This window comes from Nothoprocta perdicaria, unplaced genomic scaffold, assembly GCF_003342845.1.
Source record: "Nothoprocta perdicaria isolate Ctin4 unplaced genomic scaffold, notPer1 scaffold_131, whole genome shotgun sequence".
Lineage (NCBI taxonomy): Eukaryota > Metazoa > Chordata > Aves > Tinamiformes > Tinamidae > Nothoprocta > Nothoprocta perdicaria.
Genome location: NW_020454439.1, coordinates 531,719 through 553,750, shown reverse-complemented (window position 1 = coordinate 553,750; position 22,032 = coordinate 531,719). Strand labels below are relative to the sequence as shown.

General features: G+C 40.7%; 1 protein-coding gene across 2 annotated transcripts in view; it reads right to left on the bottom strand.

Moving 5' to 3' along the window:
• Window positions 1-21,947, bottom strand: part of CUL1 (cullin 1) — a 45,706-nt gene extending 23,759 nt beyond the window's left edge. The window contains exons 1-2 of one of the 2 annotated variants that reach the window (XM_026033694.1): window positions 21,897-21,947; window positions 9,657-9,948 (exon numbers count right to left, since the gene is read on the bottom strand). In XM_026033694.1, coding sequence (XP_025889479.1) covers window positions 9,657-9,796 — 140 coding nt within the window. In that variant the 5' untranslated portion in view covers window positions 9,797-9,948; window positions 21,897-21,947. Of the gene's footprint in view, window positions 1-9,656; window positions 9,949-16,949; window positions 16,971-21,896 lie in introns of those variants that run through there. The other variant, XM_026033696.1, reaches the window with a different exon arrangement.
• Window positions 21,948-22,032: the final 85 nt, after the last annotated feature.

The following is a 22,032-nucleotide window of genomic DNA, read 5'->3' as shown; positions in this document are numbered from 1 at the left end:
AAAAAAAAAAAAAAAAAAAAAAAGTTAGAGCAGAATTATCAGCAACAGGAACATTTCACACTGCGAGGACACTACACTGCAAATTAAACTTACCTGACTCTGTACTCAACAACAGGACCAAAGAAAAGTGGTGGGATTTGCGGGTAAGCTTATTTTTAAGATGCAACTTCAATTTATCTGATGTAGTTGAGTGTCCTAAAAAGAACTCAACAAAGCAGAAACCAATTTAGCAGTCCTCAGAATAGGCTGGATCAGGACTTGCATGTTACTGCAAAGATCACCAAAGTGCCTTGCTCAGCAAACAAGCATCACAGAAGAACGGAGCTACCAGGCACTGCCCTTCTTACTGACGGGACTTACTGACCCAGAACCTGTTGTTTAATCCCTGGACTAGGCACTCAGTGCCAGACAGACTTTCGCCACTGTATGCTGTATATTAGGAATCAGTGTCTTGCTGAGATTTGTTTTTTTACTTTTCCCTTCAGAAAGGTCAGCACACTAAGTTAAAAATTTAAAGCAAAATTAAATACCGAGGGAATTAGAAAAACAAAATACACAATATGCTAGGAGTTTTTATAAACAGACTTATTTGTAGTCTTGGAACAATAGATCTCCAGAAAGAGAAAAAAAATCTTAAAAAAAAAAAAAAATAACTCTCTTCCAATTTCTTTTAAAATTACACTGATGGCTTCATATATAAGTTAGATCCTTAAACTGAATTTTCAGATGAGCATGCACTCCACACTGTGTAGAAGGAAAGTCTTCTCACTGTGTCCAACAGGATAACATTCTAGGCTTAACATCCCCTCTCGTTGAAAAGTGCACATTTAAGCCCTACCTGTTGCCCCTTCTAGATGACAAGCAATTTGTTTCCCCATACTATTAATCAATAATGTAAAATCTCAATTTGTGGTTGGCAACCAAAGCTTTATTCTCCACCAGTCACTTATGTCCTAGCTGGCTACTTGTTTGTCCAACTTTCCTGGCATCGTCCTTCCTTTTGCCATTGATGCTTCCATCCCAGAATTCCTCATTTTAGTCACGTTCTAGCATATAACAACTTAGCATATAACCCTCTTCCAGAGACGAGAGCGGAATTTACCTCAAGGCTTAAGGCACTTAATTTGTGTGCACGTATCGTGCATGGAGAGCCTCCCCATCACTAAATGAGGAATTCAGGGCTCTGGCTCACGAGTACCAAGCTGTCAGCGCTGCCTCCTCCTTCCCTCAGCTCCCCTGTCCCCAGGTGGCTTTTCAACCAGTGCCAAAATAGGGTAATCCTTGCAGTTTCTGCAGTAGTTCCAGATGAAAGCATCTTTCCCGGTCTCCTTAAAGAACGATCCCACCCATCTTCAGAATAATAAAACACCAAGGTTGAAAGATACACTCCTTCTGCTCAATCCCATACATTTTTCTACCAAAACACTTGGAGACTATTAGACACTGAGAGACTAGGATCTTTTCCCCACGAGTGCCAGCAGCTTCCTCAGAGCTGGGCTGGAAAACAGGCCAGGCACAGGAACAGCTTTCCCTGCTGGTCATCCCAGTGCGAGCCCAGCTACCCAGCACGGTGCTTCTGAAACGCTCCCTTTCAGACCTGCTTTATGCAAGTCAAATCTAACTTGCACGTGGCTGCTTCTGCCTGGCTGGAGGTCTCTCAGAGCAGCTGGCTTGATTTTAACACGTATTATACATGTATGTTATGCATACAAGAAAGCTCTCGCACACCTTGTTTCGACCTGTGTGCCCACCTGCTAAAGCAAACCAGCAGCACAAGGGAAGCCAGCAAAATGGGAATTGTGCCATTCACAGCAAAGCACATCGCAGGCCGGCCACAAACCACGAGGAAAATCCTCTCAGAAGGATTTGCGGGTTGCACAAAGCAAACTCATCTCAATTGCTGCCCTATATGGAAGCCGTGTAATATCCCAGCAGTCGTGAGGAAGCATCTTTGGCAGCGCCAGCACAATTCTGCCTCATGCGTTACTATAAGTGGCAATTAATTTATTAACGAACCACTCTGTATTAGGGGGAAGCTGCGCTGCTGCTCCCAGCTTCTACCTGCCAACCTTGAGACATGGTCTAGCACCTACTGGCAGGGCAGGTCAAGATCATTTTCTTTCAAAATTCTATACCATTCCTATAAAATAGAGAAATCAAATTTTAATTTAAATGATTTAATGTAAGGTAGAAGATTACACTTCTACATTGTGCAATTTCAGAAGAAATCTCTTCCAAAACTTCATTCCTTTTTGAAACTCTAAAATGCAGCACAAAAAGCATCCCAAAACTGCTCTAAAAATAATATTACCACCTTAGTATCCAGTACTCTAATCCATTTACAATGACTTTGACAATCTTGACTCAGTTGCTAAAGTCGGACAGTGCGAAAGACAACAAAATTCCCAAGTAAGCGATGGCCTCGCAGGAGATCATTCCCAATGAAGGGAACGATGCTGATGCTCATCCCACCGGCAGGGCCTTTCCCCCAGGCCGGCCACCTGCTTTTCAAGCAGCACAAGCACTTGTGCAAACAGCGATTCGGTTTGGGGAAGTGACTGAGGTTGCAAGTAACCATTTTCCCTTTTCCCCCCTACTCTGCTGAGCAAACTCCTGTGTCAGCACAGAGGAAGTGGAAAACACTCCGACGGCGGCAGCGCGGAAGCCTCCTGCGCAGATCAAAAGGCCGGCTGGGAAGCACCAAGACTGTCCTCAGTGCAACCAGTCCACCCACACGTGCCAAAATTCAACTAACAGCACACTGTACACTGATAGGGAAAATAACGCTTTCACACTGGCCCCTGATTTTTAGGGGTCCCCTTTTATAAAGAAATCTGCTCTTCTAGAGGTAAACAATTGGCTGCCTTTTCATAAGGTCATCGGAGTTCCCATTTTTTTCCTTACATTTTACTAAAAAGCGTGACAGCAGTGGAATGAGTCAGACATGTAAAGCCAAAAGGGAAGCCCAAACAACAAAGCTCCAGCCAAGCACAGAGCAAGACACCGCAGGAAGCCACCTCCTAACTAGGTTTTTTCCACCGATTATGTTGAGCGTTTTAAACGAGGTCACACTCAGGCATCGCGTGGCTATTTCACATGTCTAGTGAAGAAATGACTCAAGGCTGTGCTCGGGATGGGCACCTGGGGAACCGGCCGCGGGCAGGAGCCGGGGTCAGCCGCGCTCCCGCGAAAGGCGCTTTCCTTCAGGCACGAGCGAGGCCAGGACGAGGGCACTGAACTCAAACATGGATAGCGAAATCGGGTGGGAAAAAGCACATGGAATTTGTACAGTGCTGTAAAACGACCCGTAATATAAACAGCCAGGCTCTCTACATTTAGCGTGACTTGCATGTTTTCTTCGTTGGGATTAAAATTTCAATTCAGATCATGCCCTGCAAATTACGGCACACGTGGTCACCTCGTGCCTAAATAAGGCCTCTAAGGGAAGCGGACACGGATGCGTGGATTTTTCTAAGGTCTCACGAGCCACAGACAATGGAAATTTGTGCAAAGTTTTTGAAAACAAGCGGTTGCCAAAATAAACTATTTTCAGAAGAGGCGCTTCAAACATGGAGGTTTCTTACATTTTTGGTTTTTATACAATTTTCTCTTACACTGTTTTTAAGCAATCAGCATTTAACAGAAAGATGGAGGGAACTGCTCTCTGCATCCAAGCAGACCTAAACTCATGTTACCTTACTTGGAGAGTCAAGAAACCAGGTGCAGCAGAAATCATTCAAAGGCCTCTAGATAATTTCCTTTTGCCATCTCCACAGCATAAACTCAAAGGAAAAGCAGAGAAGATTCAAGTTGCAGGAAAATACAGATTTTTAAGCACACCATATATAAAGTGTATATCTTTATGCCAGAAAGTCTGAGTCACCATTAGCATATGTTGCTTTCAAGTTTAAAGTAGTTTGCATCATCTGAAATTGGTTTTTCACTGAATATTCTTGGTACCTATAAACAGCAGGTAGAACAGCCAGCGAGCAATACAGGGAAGAAAAAAAATAAAATAAATCAAACACAGAACCATTAACCAAACAGAATCAACTGCACTACTTAAAAACATATTTAGCAGCTCTTCGGAACCAAAGCAGTAAACTTTATAAATAGACACAAAACCATACCTGCAGTTATACCTGCATTTCTAGGCACAAAAATATGAAGTGCAAAGGCAGGCTACTGCCAATGGAGCACTCTTAGAACATATAAACACATTTATTTCTAATTTGGCATTCCTTAAAAGCACTAACCGGCACAAAAGAGATGCTACAAAATACCACGTGGAACCTAAACAGGATTAATCCTAGAAGACAGGGGAGGCTGCTCTGATGTATCCAAAGTGACCTTGGACAATCTGACACTAAAGTGAAAGGAAGGCTCAGAGCAAACTCATCTCTGAGGAAATCCGAACAGCTTCCCAGGTTTAAAACCAGCACTGCCCAAACTCCCCGCAATCTCTTCCATGTAGGAAGAGCACAGCCCACCCTGGAAGCAAATACACTGCAGTGCCTAAGTACCAGCAAATCTCTGCAACGAGGAAGCAAGAATGATATTTGCATTTCTGCATTCCGTATCACCAGGGACTGGGCTATCCCAGGTCCTCCAGCTCTTCCCATCTGCAAGCACGCTACCCTTCATCACTCACTGTTTAACTCCACCTTTCCCCCTGCTCCTCGCTCATAGCGCTCTCAGCAACCTGCCCCCTCTTAGGGCACGGGTTAAATAACCTGCCCTCATCGCAGCACTTACTGGCACTCCGTGAAAAGCATCATCAGTAACTACCACTTCATCACAAAACCTGAACCAACCCAAACAAGTTTAGATGCAGGTAAAAGATGGCACGCAAAATGGGAATGAACAACCTGATGTTCACCAGACTTTTTTTTATATAATACTTTTGAAAAGTATTTTAAAATAATCAATAATGTTTTCAGAAGTTATTGACAACACTGTCAGCAACAAAACAAAAATAACCAGAGCTGAAGAATCCAACTTAGTGGTGCGAGTCGAGAAAGCTTTCTCATAAGTGTAGCCATTTTCCTTCAAAGTTTTACATAAAGTTTAATAACTTTAAGTGAGCCAAACACTGCTACTTGAATGTGTTAAAGGAATCTCTAAAACTGACACTGAGGCTTCTATGTAGACAACAACAAAAGCCTTTCAAAGTCATTCTGAACATTGCAGACACGTTTTTAGTAACAAAACCAACCCTTCTGCAGTAGTGTTCACTTCTCAGCTCTTCATCAGCATCTTCTCTCATCCAAAAAATTAAAGACAGCTCCCTGTTTCATGTAAATAGAAGTCTTATTCATTATTAATGAATATCACTAAAAATATTTAAAGTTTCTTTTTTTTCCCAATTAGGCTTTAACTATTAAAACTGAACAAAGACACTGCTGTGTTCAGGATGGTGTAAAATTTCTTAAAAATAACATTTATCAGATTATGTTCTGATAGCCAAGACAGTGAAGTGAAATCATGAGCTTATGCCACAAAGTTCACCTTGGTATTTCAAAATGAAATTAAAAGTTCAAGTGTGCTTAAAGAAAGGCGTTTCAAAAATTTACTCATATTTATGTAAGGCATTGAAAGTTGTGTAGTTTCATATCATGCATGAAGCCTTTCTGATATTCTATCAGCTGGTCTGAGTATCACTTTAAGATATAAAAAAAGATTCTCCAACTCCTTTCATTCTCTCCAATGCAGAATTTACATCCAAATTATGTAAATCTCAATTCATCCTTTCAGACATCCTCTGAGGAAAATGTTGCAAACTTACTATATAATTAGTGTGAAAAATTGTCAAAGAAAAAACAAAACCAAAACAAGTGGCGCAAGGATTTTATCAAATTGTTTAGTTTCAGAAGAGGCAGCCGCAACGGCACGTGACTCGCCAACATGCTGGTATTACACCATGAATAGTCCTCCTGAAGTAATGTGCTTCCTGCCAGTGGCTCAGGACGGAAGCTCACACCTTGCTGCACCCAAGCTCGGTGCTCCCTCCCGCTTCTCCCTTCGCTTCAGGTACAAGAAATGACTGGACAGCAGAGTCGCTGCTCCCAGCCGCAGCCTACCAAGAGCTGCCGTTTTTCCTCCCGAGAGCTCCAGAGGCTTTTGCAACACAGACATTTGGTAACAACCTCTAATGTACTTTCTACTGAAGGAAAACCCACTCCCTCATAGCATTAATGATTTAGGTCTACCACCTCCAGAAAGCTAGTTCACCTCCTGGAGTGTTTCTTTTTTCTGCACGTTGTCAGTGCTTGGTGTGTAATTCAGTTCTAGCTAGAAATAAGGCCTGTCGTAACATGTTATTATTGCAGGAGATACTGGACCCTTCAGTACTAGAAATAGCTTAACTATCTGGGTGGGCAAGTGACAGAAAAACATCAGAATAAAGGACTTTGTGAATCTTCCACATGGGAAGAAAAAAAAAGAAGCTCATTTATTCCACACTAAGCACTGTTCTAGAGGAATCCTGTTTCTATACATAAGTCTTCAGTTCGCAGTAGGAAATGCATATGAAGAACATACCTCAGAAGATAATTTTAGCATACTGACCTTCATAATCTTGTAAGGAGTGGTAAGCAAAAAATACCACAACTTCTATAATGGTCCGCTCTTCTGGTTACACATTCTGGCACAGTTAACAGGGCATAAGGAAGCAAAAAGTAAATGGAGTACTAGGCAACGTTGAGGGATGCTCAGGGATTTCTCGCTGCCAGAAAAGGCACTCTTATAACAAGAAGTGCAAATCAATCTAGAATGCATACAGAGAAGGGGCGAGAATCCTTAGAATCAGCATTTAGAAACAAATTTCTTTTTGTTTGTCTCCCTTCAGTTTTCCTGAAACTAGAAAACCTCTGGAATAATCACAGCCACTTGCTCCTGCTGAGATAAAAGAAAAAAAATAAAAGCAAAACAAGGCAAAAGAGTTAAATATAAACTCCGGTTTGCATTTGAAAAATGCCTGAATTTAGTGCCACACAAAAATAGGCCCTGGTGAGGGCTGAGGGGAGAGAAGCAGTGAAGATGGGGCAGATGTCTAAGCTGTCTCAATGGCACAGTTACCTCCCTTCATTTTCAGATTCACTTGAGTACAAACGCCCAGGTTTTAGCTATTTCGAAATACAGGATGCCACTGCTTGATACAGACAGGTGGGAAACTTCCGCACTTCCAATCAACTCTGCCTGAAACTTTGAGAGCAGACAGAGAAGTGAAAGCACGTTTGTTTGTATGCATGGTTCTCCTCCTCTTCTAAATTATAGAGGAGAAATAGAATCCACTTGAGGAACAACAGCCCGACAGAAAAAGAGAGGATAAAAAAAGGATGAGGAAGTGATTAGGCTGTCTAGAGCACAAAGTTTCCAAATTGCAGCCACATTCGACATTCCCCTAAGGAGGGCTGGTCTGCAAATCCATTACAGCTGGAGCTGACACCAGTCTCTCTTGCTTTCCAAAGCAAGCTGCTCTACAGCGAGAATCCCCTGAAATAAAATCTGACAATCTTTTAGACTCTCTTTGTGTGGTCGCTTAGTAAATACCCTACACATACTACATCTAACAGGTTGTGAGAATAAAGAATAACTTTCTTCAAAGCACAGCTTCGAACATGCACTTAATGTAAGATGCAAAATAGGATTCCTATCTGTCAAGCTGATTCAAAACTGCTGGCCTAACTAATTTCAAATATTCTGAGTTATCAAACTAATAAATTAGTCACAAAATACGGCTTATTTACTAAAATTAGGCGATGTATTATGGAAGCAACAGAAATTGTCCTAAGTTTCTGGCCCAACAGAAATTGTCCTAAGTTTCTGGCCCAACAGAAATTGTCCTAAGTTTCTGGCCCAACAACGGCTGCCGAAGCAGCAACTAGAAGAAAGTGAGTAGGTAATAGACAATATACCCCTTTTACAACTTTGTCCCACAGATATTTGGAAACATCAAAAGCAGAGAAAAAAAACCCCACACCAGTGCCATTGTAAGATGTACTTAGTATTCAGCTGGACTGCTTGACAGAACTCAAGGACAGGAGTTAAATGTTAAAAGTACTTTGCAGAAAAAGAAAAATCCCTCACATCATCTGCTGCACTTTTGCTTCTAGCACACACTCAACTACTGCAGATTCATTTCGCTTTGTCAAGAGCAGCAACAGACCTAGTGCTTAAAGAAATGGGGCTTGCAAGTTGTTGGGAATATTCTGACTCTAAACCCAAGAGTATTTCGTGTGCCCATGCCTACTCAGGAGGTGTCTCACAAACGTTCTGCAGACCGTGTGCGTTATCTTCCCTAGCGGCATCGACTCCACACGTACAGAGAAGATCACACATTCACTCCAAGACTCCACATCCAGGATACAAACTCCTCTCCTCCACTTAGGGAGTCCGGAGAACTACAGAATTGTTTTATAACCATCAACAGTTTCTTTCATAAAAAGCTCTGACCTTTAAAAAAATTTACGGTGGACTCAAATTTGATATGAAATTCCAAACCAGCAGCAACATGAATTTTAGGGGTTAACTTAAACATCATAATAACCTTTAAAAAAGGGCCCATAAAACCAAAACACACACTATATAAAAGTAAATTAAGGGCCAAACCTCTTAACTACTTAAGAGAAGGCATATAGTGAATATTCTTCTATTATGTACCTCTTTACTTTGCTGTTATCATCAACACCCTCACCCTTTAGCAGTACTCACTCTCCTGAGAAAAACACAGTTCTGAGAACAAACAATGACCAACAGATGCAAAAGGAGGAGAGCTGAGGGATTTCACCCCGTTGTGGCTTCACACTGCAGTTTCACCTTCTTTTTCATCAAATCTCTTTACATGCTGCCTGATAGGTGGAGCACAGAAGTAGGATTTCTCACGCTCCAAACCAAGTCCTCAAGCCATACGCCGAAACTTTAACACAGCAAGAGGCGTTACCGCTCCTTAAAAACCAGTGATGCAAGGTCCTAAATGCTCCTGTCAGAAACAAGTTTCCTGAAATTTTCCATAGAGTAATTCAGCCTGAGCACACGAGCACGAACACAGTGCCATTTTTGTATCTTAATCCCCAGTACAGGAGCTGCCGAGAAGCTTAAACAGCTCCCAGATACAAGCAGGAAATTCAAGTGAGAGCCAATGGGCACACCCTCACCTCATCTGGAAAATTATAAAGTCAACTCAAGTAATTCTGCAGAGAAAAGGACAACTATAAGGCTGACAAGAAAATGTACTTTAAGGTAACTGGGCATTATTATAAATAAGACCTCCAGCATAATGCCAAAGACCATTAACATAGAAAGGAAAAAGAAATTATACTTCGTTTTGATTCACCTTTTGTACAAATGTTTGGTGTACGTAATATTTGGTGTACCGTGTATTCAAAATTAAAATTGTTAATAAAAAAACCCTTAGATATCTGCTCTGTCAGAGTTGAGTGCAATCAAACCTGAAATTCAGAGGTAAACATAGCTATAAAGACAGTTTTCCAGAAAACAGAATGTTTCTGCCCATCTGCCAGAAAATCTTCAAAGCAAAAATATATGCTTAGAAACCAGTATAAATCAACTAGTTATGAAACAATTTTAAGTTTGAAAACATTAAAAAAATCATCTAACAACAGTGGAAGTACCAACTGGCTTAGGAGTTAGGATACGTGTAGAGTTCCATGTATCTGGATTTTGCCATACTTTGTCTGGTGTAAACCTGTTGAATTCCAGCTCTTAAGTCGTCCCATATCTGGTCCAGACCAATCTGTTTAAGTCCATGTGGGTTCTGACTTCTATTCGATGACATTTTGTATTTCCTGTAAAGTCTTCCAGTGCAGCAGTCTGAGATCTGGTTATTCCTCCATCAGATTCACAAGTAAAGTAACATTCTAAACTCAGCTGCAGTAACTCAAGAGATGATCTTTACATACAAAAAGCAATGCTTTCCAGGAAGGTAACCTGCAGAAGGAAAAGAAAATACATATACATTATATGCACAGTCCAATCAGCTTTATTAATACAGACGAGAAGATGTGAAATCAATGATTTAATCAAAACACTTTTCATTCACAATGGTGAGAAATTCATGATGAGACCTGCAATACCAAAGCTAAAGAAGAGAATTTTATGAAGCAACACCCTGCAACCACTTGTGCCTGAAGCTGCCTAAAGCTGTGCAAGGACAGAACGGTAGGTACCCTGGTTAGCACAACTGAAAACAAAAACCTGAGGCTGATAAGCAACGTAACAGATTTACTCACAGGAGGAACCCTTCTGAGCAGCAGCCGCTACCCTACTACAAAGGGTTTCTTCTCTATAGAAAGCAATTCAAAATCCAGGAATCCACTTCAAGCGTCCTGCAAAACCTCACTGCTGAACAAACCTCCCGAGGAACGTCACCTAAGATTCATCAGAAGCTACTAAACCCGCTATTTTTCTTTTGTTATCGCCAAGCTCCTCCAGACTCAAAATTCCATTATGAGTAATCTAAAATCCCAAGGTATTTTGGGGAAGTATGTTTTTATCTTTGATAAATACATGTTTACATTCATTTTGGGGGTAAGTAAACATCCCCTTCTTGCATGTCACCTTATGAGCGCAAGAACATGCACCAATAACGAGAGGGTAAAAAAGAAAAAGGAAGTGCACAAAACAGATGTACCATCTTACAGTGAACCTGTCCTATAATGGAGCCTAAGGGACAAGGATTACATGAGCCTCCCAAAACTTCAAGGCTACTGTACGTCAGATGAATCGTACTATTTGTTTCTGATCTTTAGGCAGTGGAAAATACATTCCTTCAGCACCTACAGTATTGAATATGTGCTTTGCCACAACCACATGTGGATTGTTACATGTTCCACTCAAGATTTCACTCTGTGTCCAAGATTTAGTAACTTATGGGAAAAAAAAATGCAGGACTTGGTTCTCTCTTCTCTCCCTTGGTCCTTAAAAACAGCTAATATTGAGAGAATTACTATTGTAATGTTATTGCAATGACATTCCTTTACCACTCACCACTCTTAAACATTTAAATCTCAAGCTCTGAATGAAAAACACTAAAAAATATTTTCATTTTCGTTAGGATGATATAAACAAAAAGTACTGTCTCATTTCAATCATGGACACAAACTGCTTCTGTATCTTTTTTTGTATATATATTTTAATGAAAAAAGGAGCAACAACTTATTGAAAAATTAGGTAGAAAAGTAATTATTTAATGAATATATTCTATAAAACATACACCTGAAAAATATCCATGTTAAACCATAATCCATTTGTATTTTAACTTTGCCTTTCTGCATTTCTATAATTAGAGCAAACTGACTTATCTAAAGAACACGTAGGCATAATTACCACCACACTGAAACGAAATGTAGATCAGTTCTCGGTTGTGTTTCTCTTCTTCAAATTCTAGAAGTCAAACTTGCTACGGTACCGACACTGGTGGAGTCCCACATGTCAGGAGAAACGAGCAAAGATCTGCTATCGGCCACTTACCCTCACTGCCAGCAAAAGATTGTGCAGGGAACACCCTATGGGCATGGACTATGATCCTAGATCAGCACTGCAATACAGAGCAAGAAAAAAGCATTCTGGGTCTAAAAACCAAAAGAGAAGCAGCTTTCCGATTCCTTAAATCCAGTATTCCTTGAACCTTCCATATGAGAAAGAGAAAACCTGGTTAAGAAACTGCAAGTGTAGAATTCTAGTAGTATCTCTAAAAAGTAACTGATTATTACTGTTTTCCTAATCTGTAAAAACCAAGGTAGCCTTGGATTAGGGTCTATTTTAGAAAATATTTTGAGGTAGCAAAGAAAGAAAAATTTTATGGCATATAAAAGTTCTCAACAAAAACACAACCCTGTAAGCAGGTGGAAGAAAAATAAACAAACAAGCACAGCAAGTGCCCTGGAACTAAGTTTACAATAATTTACAGCATGGACAAGGTCCAAAGCTAATGCTCCTTCCGAGGCAGAGCAACAGCCACTGCTCTCACTTGAGTGTCTCTCTGGGTGCCACTAAGAGCCCACCGCTCTTCCAAGCAAGCCCCATCACCAACTGCCTGACTGAGGTGGAATTTCCCCCTCTGCGATAATAACAATATTTAACTTCCTTCCCTAATTAAGACTCTCCTAATTGTGCAGGTGCCCTGGTGCCTTTGCAACTACCACCTTTACCGCTGCCTTTTGAAATCCAAGCACTCCTCACTGACATCATATCTTAACTTCTCCTACCAACCTGTGTTCTTACATCAGGATAAGACCATCACAAAAAAAAGCCACCAGAAGAACGTTATTTTGATTTGTTTCACATATATGTGTGAAATCAAATTTTTCAAGCCTTCCTCTTCTTAAAAATATCTTCCTTTTATGAGTGATAATGTGTGCTACAATCCTCGGATTTGACTACGTTACGTGCCTCTCCCTTGGCTGATTTCCAGTGTGAATTTCGCAGCTAAATGCTTCAACACAGAATCATAATAGCATCATATTACTCACTTCCTAGACTAAAGAGATTGGCTTTTTCCAGTTAGTTATTAGTTAACACAGAAGGGAAAAAAGCAACAGAATAATAAATGTGTGAAAAATAAGTAATTTATAGCTTACTAATGCACAGCATATAGAAAGGGAATTCAGTACATTAACCTCATAGGAGTAAAAAGTGACTAAGACCACTACATAAGATTAATTTCAAAAGCTCATTTAAGCAGCCTTTTGTACTGAGCTGCTAAACTAAGATAGGATGTTCAGACTGCAGGAAAGGGAGAGAGAAATGAGGCTCACTGCTGAGCACTTTTATTATACACAAACACTCATGTGTCTAGGAGAGGAAGCTTTCTGAGCTTAAATCATAAAATCATTTTGAAAACTACACTTAAACTAAAAAGGTTTATGGAGTAGAGCTTCATATTATCACCTAGTGTATAGACAAACGAACTCTGGAAGGCCAAATCTGGTTCGCTGTAGTTACTCCATATCCCTTCACCTGAGGACCTGAGTGCTAAGCTAGAAAGACACAGAAAGACACAGAAAGAAAAGACGCAGAAATCTGCAGCAATATTTCCGTGAATTCTCTGATAAGCTGCACAGAGGTTAAGCTCTTAGAGCTCACTGCCAAGCTCTTAGAGCTCACTGCCAACAGTGCATGGACTATCTGAAATCATACACCCCAATTTTGCTGATGCTTACAACTTTATAGAGAGCAGACAAAAAAATAAAGTCACTGGTGTGATCCTCATTGCTTCTGACATTAAGAAATACCGACGTGCAGGAAAACAAACAGCACTCAAATATAAAAGTCCCCATGAGCCACTGCCAAGAGCAGGGCACCCGCCCTGGAAGCATAAGCTGCTACAGGTGAATTAAAAGCTCAACACGAAGTCGTAATCTTTACATTAGCAAATTATTCACCTTGTAAGTGTCGCTAGCAGGAGTAGGCACAAGGGAGTCTTGACCTGATGGTCCCTGGGCTTCCTTCTGAAAAGCATCACTATTCGCAGCGCAGCAACGTCTGCTTAAACCCACTGATTTTACAACACCTGAATCCACCTTGAAGGGGTTACTACCTTAATTTGGTTTCTTATTTTTCTTACTGCCCTTCTACCTCACAGCTCTAAGGTCTATGTACCCACTCCAATAATTATTTTTTTTCAAACTATCAATCTGAAGGTAGTTCACAACCTCCAAACTAGCTATAGTTATTTATACTGCCAGTTACTGCCATTTATTAGATTCCTGACCCCCATAAGAACTTGTAGCTCCTGGAAAAGGCTTTCGCACTGACCCAAGAGTCTAAACAGCTTTTTTTTTCTTTTCTTTTCTTTCTTTTCTTTTTTAAGAGAAACTGTGGAGATTTATAGGACTGTGACTTTAGTGATTTTCAAATATCGTATCCCTTTTCTAATTTCAAACATTCTTGCATTCTTGCCACTGCCTGCACCATGAGGTACAAGGTGACCAGATTTCATCACAGAAAAAAGAAACACATTGTGCAGAAGAAACAAGTTTCACTAATAATCTATGATATCACAAAATCTACTGAAAACAAACAAAAAAGTCTCTCAAGGACTATGCTGTGAGGCTTCCAAAATTTACACATATGTATTAAAAGCCAGAATTTAACCTTTGTACAGTGCCTCATTTACTATGTACAGTGCACGTTTACTACTTATAGAATAGCAATCCTTGAGAAGATTCCCAACAATTTTACTCCCCTAAAGCCTTTGCTATTCCTCTCCACTGTAGCAAGACAACCATTAAGCTTATTTACTTAACATACGCAATATGGATCAAACCAGCTCCCTGCTAAACAAGTACTCAAAAGCTATTTTCACAAAAGAAAATTAGGAACATATTTAAACACCATCTTTGCACTAACAATTTTTTTTTTTTTATTTTTATACTTATTTTAAAATCAATTGATTGAAACGTCCCTAAAATATTACCACATCGAAATACATGGCAAGTTTTTGTCTTGCAGTAGGTCTCCAAGGGCACGTCTCTTAGTCAGCACCAAGCCCAATGCTAAAACCATAACAGCAAACAAATCCCTCTCACAAAGAAGTCCATTTACTTTTCATCCAGCCTTTCTCACCAGAAAGGGCAGCTCCATAGAAAATGTTACCAAAGTCTCTTCCTGAAGTCCTGCAAGCAACACACACCTTTTCAAAGCACACGTAACTGCAAAGTGAAGTGTTGAGAACCACCTACCTTCACTGCTCATTAGCCTGTAGAGCTGCAAGATACAATCTAGATATTTAATCAGATACAAGCAGGGTGGGAAGAGGCAGGAGAAATTTGTTTTATTTTGTCTCTGCGATCACCTGCACTCGCAGTTTAGGATTTTGAGGATAATTTACACAGGCATTTGCCTGTAAATTAATTAATCTGGTTAGCTGACCTCATGGGGTTGCTTTCATGAAGTAAAAAATGAAAATGGAGCACACAACATTTATATCACAGATGTTTCTGTCCAGAAACGCTTCAGATCACTAAACATACAGAGTATAAATTAGACAGATGCATAGCAAATGACCCCAATTCTAATACCAAGAGTAGTATCAATCTTCCTATCAAGTAGAGGACTATGCTTGACTAGAAACCTAGAGCCTCTGTCTACAGCAGACCTTTCCACTGCGCCCCAACAAAATGAAGCCACAACTACTGTGAAAAACAGCTATTTCAGAATTCCTATCAATATTAAAAGAGAAATACTGGAATATATTTCTTTCCCTCTTTCCATTATAGTAAAGATGTTCATCAAGAGATAAGTTACACAAATTATAGTGCTCGGTTCTCCTGTGTTACTAAGGAAATACTGAGTTAGATGTAGCGTGAAAAACTTCAGCTCTTCTCATCTTCTGAAGAGTTAAATTCAGTGCAATTCACTATGAGAAAAACAGGCATATATACCCACATATCCTTCCTTCCCAAAGTTGCCTTTGGATAGGAAATTTGTTGCATGGCATGCTCTTTTAGAGAGTCGCTCAGAACAGAAGCTCGGGTCTGTTCTCACAGTCGATTCACAATTTGCCAACAGGTTAATACCAAGTTGTGCAAATTTGGTACAAAGGTTGCACAGTTGCTGCTTTCCTCCCCTGACAGGGCCTGCACTCGGGATTTCAGGACTCTGGTCGTTTTCCCCTTCCTTCTTTCTGTTCTACAGGTTACAGCTCTGATCAACAATGTATAAAGCTGTGTAAGGAATACACAGCCCTTCACACGCCAGCAACACAACTGCCATCTGGAAAAAAAGTGAAAAACAGACTTCTGGATTTGTTCTGGACAACCAGAAACACCATACAGTCACCTTATTTCCAAATATACAAACATAATTTGGAATTGTAATTTTAGGCTTCTATTGACTTGAAGTACATATTATCATGACCAAACATGGCTTTAATTTGCATTTCCAATCACAAAGACTTCCATGACATAAGTGTGTGCACCTCAGAAGAGCACCCAGTAAGTCTGAACATGGCTCCACTGCACATTTCTCTGTGCATGTTCTTCTAATAATTCTTTAATGTCCTTTCATTACTTCTTAGTTCGGCTTTACCCTTACTGTTCTTGAGCAACAAAAGGTCCCGGAGCATGAGAGAGATGTCATTGCAGCAATGCAATAACTCATTCCACAAAACAGAAGCATGCAGGCACTGCCTAGTAATTGAAGGCTTGCTCTAGAGGAGGCAGTAAGGTTTACTAAAGTCTCTATACAAGCATTCAGTCCTTTCTGCACATACACCTGAGGCAAAACCTGTCAGAATAAATAACCTTGCTTAAGAAAAAATAAAAAAAAAAAAATAAAAAAGAGGATGAAGCAGCCTTGGGATAGAGCAACATCCTGTGCAGGGCAAAATCAAGACAAGAAAAGAATAGGCTAACGAGAAAGATGAAAAGTTTAGGCAGCCTCAAAGGAGGATATGGATCAAGATGTGTTTCTTGAATCAGGCAAGGAGGTGCAGGAAGAAAGGCAGGGGAGAGAGATCAAGAAAACACTGCTAGATGTCCAAGCTGCCACAACAGAAAAATCCACCTTGTGTTCCTATAGAACAAAAATGGGAGGCAGTAGGGAGTTGCATCAAAGGCAACTCAGCAGGAACAAACACCAACAACTCTGGGGAACTCTGTGGTGCTCTGGGTCAATTCCGAGACCCTGCTGATCCTAGCAGGAATATTCTTTCAGATAACTGATTCCCTAAAAACTCTGCAGAGTCACTAAAACATTACCTGAAACTAATTTAGTAGCCTGAAATACTGCAATCCGAACAACCTCTGCCAGGAAAATCCTGGTGCAGGGTGAGAGTCCAATTCAGAGATGATCTGATGTGCAAAGCAACCTCAAACAAAACTCTCAGGAGAAGCTTTTGACACTAAACTCCTATTTATAACAGAACTTAGCACATCACACCTTGTAACTTCACATTGACCTGTTAGAGATGAGCAGGATTTTTTTACCTGCAATAATGTTTGCACACCAAGTTTCCACGTCACTCTTGGAAAGTGATGACTTTTGTCAGCACCTGAAAAAAGCACTAATGTTAATCAGCACCACCCAATTTTAGCTGGAATCGCTTCCCAAAGCAACTTGCTAATTTTACCACTTCTTCTATCTTGTTATTTGTGCAAGGGCTCAACTGATCAAGGCAATGCAGTTTGCCACTTCAGTTTATAAATAAAGATAACAGTCACACTGATTCGTCTTGCAAGCAGGCTGGAGTTTCGGAATGTCCAAATATATCACAAGAGCACAGCTTAAATGCTGAAGTGCTTCCTCCTTATCTGTCCTCATACTAATGTTTTATTCAGGAGTGACTGGCAATACAGCTAGCAGAGAGTTAAAACATTTCATAATAACAAGGAGTCCCGTATTTTGAAAAAGTTTATTCTCAGCAGTGTAGAGATTACCTGCACTCATTTCCTGCAAAAAAACACTACTCTGGGAAAGCTATCCCCTTTTAAACTTAATTTTTAAAAAGGGTGCAAGTTCTGCATTTGATAATATTCTAACTGCATGTCTGCATTAAGCTCATCCATACTTCTGCTAGTGCAGTAGCCTCCTAGTATGGTCTAGTGCTGTGACACTGTTGGCAATAAACAATACAACTCCCAAATATTCTATCTTGGGTACCTAAATATTGGCAAAAAAGCACCCATGCACTTCCAGAGGCAGCACAGAAACAAGGGGAGCTTCCTCCTGAAAGCCTGGAAAGGTATCCGCATGTGATTTTTCTTGCTCAGCTCAAATAACTGTAACAGAGACAAACTTAACCTTCTTACAGCAGAGAATTTACACCTCATAAAACATTTGTTCCACATCCAATTCAGCAAGGTTTTTGTTTGTTTGTTTTGTTTTAAATCAGTTCTGTCCTACAGCAGTTGCAACAGACGCATTTGGTACAGAGCGAAATGGGTTAGCTCACTTTTGTAAAGGTTAAACTCACACAAATCCAAAACAGACACATCTAAATCCCAACAAAACAGGAACCATTTCCTACAATCCTTACCCTTAATTTCCCCCACCTCAAGTCAGTCCTCCAAACTATAGATAAAATCCCAATAAATGACAGTCTTTGCTATTGCAAGAGAAAAGGAGCATGAAAAATCACATGTGAAATTAAGTTCAAATTACAGAGCAGAGTAAGATGAACTTAGGTCAGAACAGGAGCCTCAATTTTGAATTCTATCAGTGTTAAGACACTGCCTGACCTTAAACACACTGAAAACAAAAAGTCAAGTTAGGTCAGCTGCAAAGGAAAAACACAAACAAGAAATTTTCGAGCTCAGCCGTGGCTGAAATCGTATTCCTAATGACCCAATTTCTTTTATCTTCCTGCTTTACATTTAAATGAAATCCTCACACTAACTTTGGTCTACTTTGTACATGAACGAGTCACATCCACCTGGGCCCCAGGAACAAAATCACCAGCAGCCTCCCAGGGAAAGGGGAGAAGAAAAGCCCCTGTGTCTCTCAAAAACCAGGACAGTGTCAAGGCAGAGAGTGCCCACACTGACTGCAAAGTTATCAGTAATCATGATCCCACCTTCCTACGTGTGAACGAAAAATTCCAGCTTCTCATTCACAGTAAGACCAAGTTTTTTTGTGTGCAGCAACACTGACTAGAGCAAATCGAATGAAACTAAGGATAAGAGATATCTTCTATCACCCTTGAGTACTAGTTAAAAACCACAAGCCAAGGGTACTAAGCTATGACTGGCATCTTCTTCTGCATGACTATAAGGACATTAGAAGTATATGATCCTTCAGTGTTAGTATTGATTTAGAGCAACATCTCAAACCTGCTAAAGCAATCAGTAATAGTAAACAGACTTCAAAAATAAGGCGGAAGAAAAGGAGGGGAGGAGTGAAAGAGATGAGATTATTATTTTTCCTGAAAGAAGCATTGCATCAAATTGTGCTGTTTATTGAAGGCAGGGCAACCTCCAGAACAAAACACTAAGAGATCTCAAACCCAACACTAACTGCCCTGTGTCTCTGTACCACAGTTCTCTGAAGCACAAAATGAAATTATTACTTTCTCATCTTTACAATATCCTTCATCCACCCTTTTTTTTTTTTTTTTTTTTAAAGGCTTGGATGAAGAGTAGTTTTGGAAGTGTTAAATAGAGTGAAATATTAGGTTTATTTTATTAAAAAAAAAGATTTTATTTTGATTAATATTATTTATATGCTAGCAAGTTAGCCATGTGAAGCAGTTCACCATTGTAACATCAGGTGTTTTACAGATAAAAAGAAAACAACCAGAAAACAACCAAGGACATGGATCATTTCCTAAAGCAGCATTTTTCCCCACTAGAAGCATTACGAGTATTGATTAGACCTTGTATAACTACACTTGCTGGATATAATACAAAGAATGTTTAAATCTAACCAGCTCAGTAATTATTCTAAAGTAAGCCTACAAGTTACAGCACTACAGATCAGCTCCAAAAAAAATCCTACCACTATAAGATATTGTCCTTTGATCATGTCTAGGGGAGGTCTGAAATGCATTTTGGGCCAGCCTACAGCCCATTGGTAGCAGATCTTTGACAGAAAGACCAACATCTCTTACAATAAAATAGCAAGTTACTTGAAGAAGAATCCAAAAGCAGGGGAGACCACGACCTCTGTAAGATTTTCCAGCCATTGATTTTTCTTGATCTTTGCTATCTCACTTCTTAAAGGACTTCAATAAGAAGAGGAACTGAATGGTCTCCACAATAAAATTTAAAACAGTTTAATTTTGTACTATATATAGGCTACAACTTTTAACTAGGCCTCTGAATGATGGTTCCAATCACCAGTTGCTTACCTTGAGAATATCTCAAAATTATATGGCATATGTGAGCCTGTTCCTTTCAAGACAGGCCAGGTTAGTACATTACCTACAGAAGCATCACCGTGACAGCAAAAGAGCAGCACTAATCCACCAAATTGCAACTCCAGTGGATTTTGCCTTCAGCAAGTTAAAATATCCTGGCCAAAGAGTGCAGTACAAATGACACAGGTTTCCACCTGTCATCTACAGACAAGCTCACACTAGGACAATGCGCCCACGTCACATTCCCAGTGTGTATTGTTGATGGTGCCAGTGCTGCAACTACAGGAGAGAAGCCACTTCATCCACTGGGAAAAATAAAGAAAGAATTAAGCAAACAGTCTCAATGCCAAAAAAAAAAAAAAAAAAAAAGACTCCAGGTATATCCAATTCATCTCTCCATTAACACCCAGGATGTGACTCATCATTAAGCTGGGCCTCCATGAAGTGTGAAGTTAGTTTTGTGTGGCTACACAAAAGCAGACACCACTTGAGAAACACAACCCATGAACAGCAGCATTCAGAAATGCTGGCATCTAAACTATAAGAAAACACTTGAGATTCATATCTGACACAACAACTTTTTCAAAGAACCCAATGTTATTATACTCGTAACAACATAGCTAGGATATAAGACTCTAAGATAGTAATAAGAGCAAGGTGAAATCAAAAAAGCCACCCTCAAATCAGTTTCCAAATAAGGGTGTGCACTGAGCAATTGATCTTAAATTAATTTAAATGATAAAATTAAAGAGATTCAGTTTCCTGGCAGACTAGGTAACAGGATCGAGCAATAGGGCAAGTTTAAATCGGTGTGGAAAGGATAAATTTGTGCTGGTTTAACTAAATGGTTCATTGGAGTAGTGGCATACATGTGCCTTATTTAGGTGCCTAAACTAAGGAACTGCTCTCCATGTGACCCCTTGATAGAAAAAGACTCCTCCAGAGGAGTGATTCAGATTAGAAACCTCGTTCAGCAGCTCCAAGCTCTCTTCCAGTTACCTTCTCAGTGAAGAAAAAAACCAGATCCTACTGTAAATAAACTGTTAGCATTGGACTCTAAAGGAAGGTGTATAAATCACTACAAAAAGCTAATCCATTCCTCACATCGCCATGACACAACCATGTCCAGTGCTAAAATGAGATCTCGAATACATTACGGTGATATAAAATGCCATGTTAAGAACTAAAGCAATTAAGAAACATGTAAAGAGCAAGTTGGGCAATCTAATATTGAGAAATGAAGAAATTACAAAGCAGAGAGAAAAGACTATTTCCCAGTAGAGTCACCAGCACAGACACAAGGCAAGCACCAGGACAACACAGACTCCCAACCATGGATCCTCAGCACTGCAGCAGGTCACTGCCAGCGTTTTCCAAGGAAAACACGCACATCGGGCTCCTAGGGAGGTGTCTGAGTGCTTCCCTGAGGAGAAACCACCCGAAACGGCCTCGCTCTTGGCCAAAGCGCCAATTCGCAGGGCAGCATTAGAAATGGCATTTGGCCCTCATGTAAGTTTACCAAGTCACTAGAAATTTCCTGCCCCCACTCCCCTCGATCCTACCAGGAAGCTTTCCCAGGGAGCTGGCGTTTCCAGACTAGCACTAGAGTATCCCTGTGTGTTGCTGGAGGAAGCGGGCAGAGCAGGCCAATGCCTATGGACAGATATACTGGGGGAAAAGATTGGTGAGGAAGTCAGTAATAAAAGAAAATAAGGTAAAACAGGCTAAATTCTTGTGTGCCCCTTAGTGTCACCTGACAAACACTGGGCTTTTTTCTCCTTAAGGGCTGAGCTGGAGAATCTGAACACAAAGTTGTGGGAAAGAAAGCACCGGAGCCCACCAAGGGGCCCATCACGAGGACACGGGATGAGACGGCAAAGAGGCTTTCACGGCAGGGAAATAAGAGCAGGAGAGTCACAGCGAGGGTAGGAGCCCCGGGGAGGAAGGAAGCGGGAAGGGGAGGTAACAGGCCCTGCAGTGATGAAGGACCTGGAGGAGGAGATGGGGGGATCCCAGCAGAGAGAGGCAAAGAGAGGGGCAAGCGGAGGGCAAGCGGCTACCACCCGGACCAGGCACTTACTGCCCGCACGGAAGCACTGGGCACATAAGCAAACATGGAGATAAAGCCCGGCGGGGAGCAGGGGAGCGCCGGGGCCGGCTGCCGGGCCGGCCGAGGGGACGCGGCGCGCTGCGGAGCCCCTCGCCTCGCAGGCCGC